Source organism: Gossypium arboreum, chromosome 10, assembly GCF_025698485.1.
Source record: "Gossypium arboreum isolate Shixiya-1 chromosome 10, ASM2569848v2, whole genome shotgun sequence".
Classification (NCBI taxonomy): Eukaryota; Viridiplantae; Streptophyta; class Magnoliopsida; order Malvales; family Malvaceae; genus Gossypium; species Gossypium arboreum.
In genome coordinates, this window is record NC_069079.1 from 15179804 (window position 1) to 15189606 (window position 9803).

Genomic DNA, 9803 nt, shown 5'->3' on the forward strand with positions numbered 1-9803 from the left:
TGTGAAGACTCGAAAAGTGGATGTTTGCTATGCAAGAGGAGATGGAATCACTCCACAAAAAGCGAACATGGGATCTTGTAAAACTTCCTAAAGGTAAAAAGGCATTCGTTGTAAATGGGTGTTTAAAAAGAAAGAAGGGACTCAGGAGTTGAAGAACCCGGATATAAAGCAAGGCTTGTTGCAAAGGGTGACAGTCAGTGCCATCTTTCTTACAAAAGATCAAATGTTTCATGAGAGAACAAAACACATTGATATTCGGTATCATTTTGTTCGTGATATTATTGCTCGTGGTGATATTGTTGTGAGCAAAATTAGCACTCATGAAAATCCTGCAGATATGATGACTAAGTCACTTCCTATAACCAAGTTTGAGCATTGCTTAGACTTGGTTGGTGTTCATTGTTGAAGTTAAACCCTTAAGGGTTTTTTGGAAGAGGTGAAGAACTTGTTTATTGAAAGTTCGCGATGAAGAACTTATTCATTGAGAATTTGTGTCAAGGTGGAGATTGTTAGAATTAAGTGACCCAAATTCTTATTTAAATAAAATACGATGGAAAATAAAATAAAAGTAAAATCCATATAGAACTAGACTTCTTTTATTTTATTTTAGAATAAGGTTTTAAACCTTATTAAACTCCATCTATTTTATATTGATTAGGATAAGGTGTTTCAATCCTACTAGAATATGGCTTTGCAAGCCTATAAATAGACATAGTCTATTCCTCTTGTATTTGAGTAAAATTTTTCGACATAGTGAATTTTCTTCTCCTCTTGCCGTGGTTTTTTTCCCGAAAGGGTTTCCACGTAAAATTTATGTGTTCTTTATTTTTATTTATTTTATTCTATTTTATTTTTCACAATTAGAAAGAGTAGGAATGTAGTTTTGACAGAATCTCCAGTTTGTAATACGGATTTTAGGAGGCACTGTTGCTTTCCACGGTTTTGTATAAAAACATTTATTTGGGTTATCTGCATCATGTAAACCATGGGAATGGTCCATATCTGAAGACGAGAACAGTAATTCATATCCACTACGCACTATGTGTACACCAGTTGGATCACCCTTCCGAACAAGTACATCTTCATGAACAAATTCAGATATTGGCATGGACAAAATTCTATCAACTTCAACCTCCACAAAAAGAGTACGGACCCTATAAATATCCCATTTATTCAAACCCTGTAGCAAGGTCCTTAACCCAAAAAAATAGAACCATTAACGTTCGTGTCTACAACCTTACATCTACCAGCTCCTAGAAGCCAGCATTCATTCCAGATGAAGATAGAATTCTTGTTTCCAACACGCCAACCCTATCCTTTTTCTAGCAATCCTCGCGAACTCTAAATGCTACGCCAAGTGTAACGACCCGGTTTCCAGTGATATTGGAAATTACGATTTTGAAATGTCATTTCTATAAGCTGTATTCATAAATATTAATATTTAATATTTACAGGATTAGTATAAAAATATATTAAAATTTTGGTCTATAAATTTTGTTTAATTGATATTTAATTAAGGTGCAAGTTTAATGATCCTAAAGTAAGTGGCATTAAAAAATGCAGTCTCAAGACCCCGTTTCCATAAATCAAAGGTGAATTGAATTTTGGTTAGGTAATTTTATTGAATTAGTGATTAATCAGGGTACAGGCACTAAATTATAATAGTAATAAAAATTCAATTTCTAAAGATATTTTAATTAGAACTTGAATTAGGGACTAAAGTGGTAATAACACCACTTAAGAAATGATGTTGGACGGTAGTAAATTATGGTATAAAATTTATATGTTATAAAATTTATATTTTAATTATTTACAATGTATAATTTATAATTTATAAATGAAAACAAAGTAAGTGGAAAGAAAGACATTAAACACATCTTCCCCATTCCACCATTGTCCATAGCCAAAGAAACCAAGCTTTCAACGTTTTAAGGGTTTCAAGCTGTACATCTTCAATTGGTTAGTTCAATTTATTCATTTTCTTGTAATTTTTATATTTTTTATATTCCAGGAGCTTGTTTTAGCTAATTTGTGTGTTACTTTTGAAACTATTAAAGTTTATAAATATTTCCATTGTTGAATCTTGAAGTTTTTTGTATTAAATGGTTAGATTTAAAGCCTAGATTTGTAAAGTGAAAGTTGTTAATTTTGAACGTATGGGCTAAAGTGTAAATTTTTCAAAATTTGTATGAATTTTCTACAGTTACGAATAGTAGTGGGCTGTAGAACTATGAAAATGAGAACGGTTCCAAAATCGATGATCAAATTTGAAAGTTATAACTATTTTGGTTTTAGGGATTAAATTAAATAAAACATAAAACTTTAGAAAACATTCAAAAAATGAAATTAAGCTAATACATGTTTATAATAGGATGAAATAAAAGGGTTGAAATTGATAAATTGGAACGAAATAATTGTATAGATCAAAAATTGGACCAAATCAGAAATAATCAAGGAAAAGACAATTATTGAATAGTCCTTAAAGTTTCAACTTGTTTACTGTTTTAACCAAGTAAGTTCATATGGTAAGGTTATATATAATTGTAACATATTCTTGAATTATGAAATTGTTTTTGTGTGGTTGTAATTTGAATTATTTACAATTTGGTGCAAAAAGGTGTGAATATGATGAATTGCAATTTGATATATTAATGAATTGATATTTGATTATGATTGATCGAATAGGATTGGTATGAATTTTGATTGATTATTGAGATAGAGGATTAAATTGAATAATTTGCAAAATATGTATGACCTTGAAATTGAATGTGATTTGAATAGAATTTAATATTATATAATTATTGAAATATTATTTGTAGCTAAAAACGACACACGATCATCAAAAGGGAAAGAGAAGGCGAGAGTTGACGATGGGTGACACAAGCCTTCGGTTTGTATTTCTATGAATCGAAACTAACTTTAGTTAATGCATATTTATGATATATGCATTATGTAGCATTAAGGTAAGCTATTAATAGATATTGAGTGAAAATGCTAAGAGTGGAAGTGAATATCGAGACATGGACTGAATTGAATATAGGTTTTGAAATGGTTCATAATGATATGAACTGGTGTGTATTTAGTTAAGTATAAGTAAATTATAATATGCTCGAATATGGTATGAAATTTTATAATAGTGATTGGATTTAGTAGTTAGGTAAATGTGCTAATTAGTTTAAATGATTAATGCCTTTGTTACATGAAGGGATATGAGTCTTATGTGTTTTGAGCATAATGTGAAGCATATATGGACATCTATGAATGAAAAAGTTTTGAAGGCTCAAAGGTAAGACTTGAACTTATGAATGGTTTGGAATTTAGATTGGTTGAATGGTTCATGTCATAGAAATCTTTATATGTATAAGTGTCATTTGGATGTTAATGGTTATGATGTGCACAAAATACTTATGCTTGATGATTATATGATAGGTGTATAAGCTTTGTTAAATGTTTAAATTCATTTGAATGGTGATGATTGGATCTAGCTTGTGCTAGCATCTTGGATGTTTCATGCTTTGAAATTAAAGGTATATAAGTATGCATAAAGGCCAGCGATAGCTTTGGTTGGTGAGATACGGTGACATGAAAGTCACAAAGGAATTGGTATATTAACATGTAGGCTATTAGAATGTTTTGTTTGAATGGTGTAGAAGACTTGTAAAGTTTTATGTAATCTTTGTGTTTAAGGTGCCAATTGTGGCATATTGGTTTAATGAATATCTAAACATGTTTTGAAATGTTTTTATACAATATTGAATGGCTTTCTAAGTATCATTTAAGCCTTTGGTTTGTCTTACACGAGATAAACACATAATGGAATATTTTGTACCACACAGTCGTGTGACTTCTATTTTGCATAATTACCTTTATCTATTGAAAATGTTACATTTTGATCCTTGTTTGTTTTCAGGTCAATTTTAGAGCTTTCATAAGCTCAAATTAGACTCAATTTTGTTTTTCATGTATTATATATATGTAATAATAGCATGTTATATTGTATTGGAAAGTGTTAGATTATAAAATATGATAATGAGATTTAACATGAACTGCAATTGTGAAAGATTATGCATAACAGGTTATAATTCGGAAAGATAGTATGAAATTGGGACGAATTAATTGACTCGATTTGGAATATAATATGCTACCATGTTATACTATTGAACTAGTTATAGAACTTATTTAAATGGATTTGAATGGTATAAACGATGTACTTAGTAGGATGTTTTGAAGAAATACCACTGAGTATTTTCATTAACTTATTCACGTTGATATTAAATTTGTAGAAATACCACTGAGTTGATTACTCAGCGTACGATTTGTTTTCCGTGCATTATTTAGGTTATATTCAAAATCCTGAATTTTTGGCTTCAGCATCTAGAGAAGATCTCGAACTCAGCAATGTTGCTGTATTTGCATTTTTGAATAGTTTGACATGTACCTATCTAGTTGAGTCACTGTTAGTATATCTTTATGTTTATATGAACTTAAGTATAAAATTAGTATTTATTAAATGTTATTATATACTTATAATCAAGTTATATGAATTGTGATGTATATTTGTATATAAATTAATTGTAGTTTCCTTGGTAACGGATGTGGCACACTATAGCTCGGACATGGCGACTAGGTTGAGTATGTAGTGTTACACCAAGAATAAGATGGATATGATCCCAATCTAGCATTTAAAAAACCCGAATGAGGAAAATATTTATCTTTGATTACTTGACTCATAAGGCAATTAAGATTAGACAAGATACGCCAACACTATTTAGCTAAAAAAGCAATATTGAATTTAGCCAAATCTCGAAACCCCATACCCCCATGCAACTTCGAATCACAAAGAGCTACCCAGGAACACTAATACATACTCCCCTTCCCCCAGTTTTCTGCCACTAAAACTTGCACATGATAAATTCTAATTCTTTGCACAATAAGGACGGTAATAAAAAACACTGCATCGCATAAGTTGGAATTATCAGCAACATTAACTTAATAAAAACTTCCTTACCTCCCCAGGACAAAAACTGGACACTCCAATTGTCAATACACCTTTTGAAACGATTTTTAAAATGATGAAAAGCTTTCCTCTAATGCCTCCTCGCCATAGTCAAAAGCCCAAAATAATTTTCAGAGTTAGAAATAACCCGAACCCTAAAACAAAACCAATCTAAGAACAATATGCATCACCAAAATTTTCACTAAAATATATCAGAGACTTATCAAAATTAACTTTTTCTCCCGAGCATGACTCATATTCACTTAAAATGGATTGAACATTACATGCACCAATGACAATGGCCTCGTCAAAAATAATGTTATCATTAACAAAAAACATGTGTGTCAAGCATGGACCAGACTTGCCAACCCGCACACCATCTATGAAACCCTTACATTGAGCCAGTCGAAGCAACGATAAAAGTTCCTCCCCACATATAAGAAAAAAATAAGGGCTTAAGAGGTCACTCTGACGAAACCCTCTAATTGGTTTGAAGACTTCACTTACTTGTCCATTCAAAACCACCGAATAAGAAACCGAATGTACACACAACATGATCAACGAAACCTATTCACTACAAAAACCCATTTTTAACATTATTACTTCAATAAAGTGCCATTCAACTCGATCATAAGCCTTGCTCATATCGAGCTTGAAAGAAAAGATCCATTCTTTCCAAATCGCCTCCTCTTAAATGAATGAAGAACTTCATAGGTGATAAGTACATTATCCAAAATGGATTTACTAGGAATAAAAGCACTCTGAGTTTCATCAATACACAAATCAAGAACCTTTTGAAACTAATTCATAAGCACCTTGGAAATAATTTTGCATAAGACATTGCAAAGGCTAATCAGCCTAAAGTGAATCATATTCTTACGGTTAGAAACTTTTGGAATGAGCACAATATTAGTCTAATTAACTTCATCCAAGGAAATATCTCTCCAAAGAATAGCCAGACAATAGGAAATAACGTCATCACCAATAACATGCCAGTACTTTTAATAGAAAAAAACAAGATAACCATCAATTCTTGATACCTTGACAGAAGACATCCCTTTCACTGCAATTTGTACCTTCTCCGCCAAAAAATTCATCATCAAATCAACATTCATTCGATCACTAATACAAGCAGCAACTCCCCCTAACAAATGAGCCAAATCCCCTTAACCTGTGTAGAAAACAAATCATTCACATCTTCCAAACAATCTATAGTATTTATATGTTTCCTATTGGAGGCAAACATATGGGAAAACGTAATATTACAATCTCCTTGCGTCAACCAATTTGCTCGCGCTCTTTATTCCCAAAAAAATTCTTCTTTGTTAACTTCTAAGTTCATAGCCAATTTGACATCCATAATTTCTACCAGAACACCTTCAAAAAGGTCTGTATTATTCAATTCAACTAATCAACCTGTGGCAACCTTCATTTGACGTTGTTTGTCCCGAATCATCTGAATCATCTCTAATAACCACATCAACATGAGAGCCTGAAAATCTTTGTAACTAAACATTACAATCTTACTTTCAACGCATCGACAATCCACCCCAAGAACGCAAAGCAGGAACATCGATGCCAAAAAGAAAGCTTAATTTACATCGATTTTTTTTATACATCTACCACTAACCTTCGTTTCAATAAAAAAAAATCAGCTTAGGGTTATATTTTTTCAACATATGCTGAACCTATCAAATGTTCCGCGGATTCTCCAACTCAGGAAATCCATAATAGTCGATTGCTCTGCCTAATAGAGCCAGTCACTTCAAAATAAGTAGTCTTTATCGAATCAGCATTATAGAAATAGTAATGACAGAAGAAAGAACCCTTGCCCTTTTATTCTCATCCACCACCTCTGTTAGTTGATCCTCATGAACAATGCCTATAACCTCCATACCCTCAAGGTCTTATACCGAATTGTCCATAGCGTCTTCCTTCAATATGTGTAACCCCACCTAAATTCACCCCATACACTTGACAGTCATATTCACAAAGTTAGAAGTCGAGTTAATTCCAAGAGCATCAATACTAGGATTGGAGACAATACCAGATGCCTGACCAGACAAATTACCAACCTCTCGCAGCCAAATACAGTTCTATGGTGAAGTCCGACGAGGCAACGCCCTAAACGCAATTTTTATATTTTTTTATCTAAACTGTTTTAACATTTTTTTCTTATTCTTTTTGTTGTGGAGTTTCCACCGTTAAAAAAATGAATTTGATAGGGAGTTGATTAAATTTGGAAATGAAACAAATTTAATATAAGATTGGTGTTAAATAATTGAAATAAATTATGTGTAATAGATTTATATATTCCAAAATTATTTTAAAGAGTAAGATAATAATATTTATATATTCATATCTAACATATAATAAATACAATATTAGGAATATGATTCCGGCGAGTTAAAAATTAGCTCATAAAATTTGTTCCATCTTTTCTTGATAAAAAATTCTAGCCATTCAATTTTTTCAAACCAAATTTTTATTTTGCTAACTTCGTGGCTTCTTTAATAGTATATTTTTAAAATTTTATTTCACTTTATCATGGTTTTTATTTTGTCTATTTTGTTTTTTTAAAATAGTGGTGATTTGAGTTTTAATTTTTAGTTTAAAGTTACGTTATAGCATATATATTAGATTTATCAAAATAAAGATGCTGGAAACTAATCTTGGAAAACCTTATCATAATAAAGCATAATGAAAATATTTGTAAAATTGAAATATGAGATGAGGAGAAGGAGGATAGGTTATATGAGATATTGCATTTTGTGTATTATCGATGAAGTGAGTTTTTGGGGTCTTAATAGTGGCTTCTTAGTTGAGAGTTTACCATCAAGTTGTTCTAATGATGACTAGCTAGTACTACTAATTTGATTTTCTCCTAGTAAGGATTATTCTACGGACATGATATTTGTGCATCGATAAAAATTATTTTATGAACATGAATTTGTACATCAAATTGTAATGTCTTATTTATCGTCTATTATTTATACTATGTGAATATCTTTACATTTTTATTATTCATGATTCTTAATTTTTTAAAAAAATTCTATCCTTCTCATTATGTCTAATTTTAATTTTTTGCTCTATTAATTTATTTATAATTTTTATTTTTCAAGGCATAATATTTAATTCACAATGTGCTATAATTTTTGACAGACAAAAGTGCAGTAATTTAGTTTTTAATAAAAATTTGAATTAGTAAGATATTATTGTATTTAACAAATAAAAAAAAGAGGTAGTTGATAACGTCATCAAGAATTCTTTGACTAAATTCTCTTTCTTCTTTAAACCTCCACTCTCTCCCTTTCACTTCTCCCACCTTTTTCTATTTTCCCTCTTCCTATTTCAGAAAATTTTCATTTTCCACTCACTTTCTCGTCATCCAAATGAGGAAAATAAAGAAACAAAATGGCAAGAGACGATTTATACATTGTGGTTCCAAGTTCTTTTCGGTGTCCGATATTGTTGGATGTGATGAAATCCCCAGTGAGCTTATGCACGGGGGTGACATACGACAGAGCTAACATCCAACGTTGGCTAGACAGTGGCAACAACACATGTCCCGCCACAATGCAAGTCCTCGAAAGCAAAGACCTTATTCTCAACCGGAATTTACAACGACTCATCCAAATCTGGCTCGACTCAGTCGCTTGCCGTCAACTCGACGCCGAGTCGGTCCGCAATTCAGTTGTTGTTCCTTCTCAAAATCAGGTCAAACTCTTGGTCAAACACCTTGACATCAATTGCTTCTTATCTTTGACGAAGATCATTTGTTTCGCGCGAGAGTCAGAGGAAAACCGGGAATTCCTTGCCAAGATGGACAGGTTTTTCAGTAAGGTGCTGGATTTGATGAGGAATGCAAAATCGGGCATTAAAATAGTGTAACAGCAGGTTAAGATTTTGGATTTGATGTTAACCAAATTTTTTTATAAGAAGCCATTGTTGGAAACAAATTACTTGTCGATAATTCTTCTGGTTTTACAAAGAGGGAATTCAGATTCACAAATCGAAACGGTTCGATTACTGGAGTCTATAGCGGTGAATGGAGAGTCGAAGCTCAAAATAGGTCAAAAAGAGGGATTAGTAGCGGAATTGGTAAAATCATTAAGAAAAGACAACCCAAGATTGATTGAAGCCAGCTTATCATTTTTTATCGCAATCACAATGCCAAAACATTTAAAAACCATAGTAATCCAATATCGAATAATCCCAGAATTAAAGTACCTTTTGTCCCAACCAAACACTACTACTTCGATAACAGAGAAGGCATTGACACTGCTGGAAGAGTTGTCCATTCGCAAAAAAGGGAGAGTGGAGATTTGGCATGATTCGGTATTGTTAGGAAGGATTGCTGAGACAGTGTTGACAGTATCAAGCACGCGGTGGCGATACTTTGGAGTGGTTGTTATTTGTTTAGAGATCGGAAAGCGCAAGAAGCAGTGGCTAGTAGCAATGGGATGACCAAGTTCTTGTTGCTGATGCAGAGCAATTGTTCGTCAGCGGTTAGGAAAATGTCGAGGGATTTAGTCAAGGTTTTGGGGGTTAATTATAAACTTTTTTTATCAAATTATGATACCAAGACTACCCATATTATGCCCCGTTGAAGAACCCCATGTTTGTAAACCAAAGAAAAGTTGTGTATGGTGGAAAATTCATTTGATTTTACTGTACTCTGTGTGTTTTGATTTGATTTGATATTAAACTGTGAAAAGGACAAAGATCATTTAATGCCACTCATAAAGAGCAGTTCAAGTTGCGGTCTCTTGGATGGTCAATGACTGTAATGAGTCTGCACTATTAG

At 32.2% G+C, this 9803-nt stretch overlaps 1 protein-coding gene across 1 annotated transcript; it reads left to right on the forward strand.

The window, feature by feature from the left end:
- Positions 1-8410: 8410 nt before the first annotated feature.
- On the forward strand, positions 8411-9463 carry LOC108474537 (U-box domain-containing protein 29-like). The gene is made up of 2 exons (XM_017776493.1): positions 8411-8839; positions 8939-9463. The coding sequence occupies exons 1-2, from the start codon at positions 8411-8413 to the stop codon at positions 9461-9463; spliced, it is 954 nt and encodes a 317-aa protein (XP_017631982.1).
- The last annotated feature ends 340 nt before the right edge of the window (positions 9464-9803 follow it).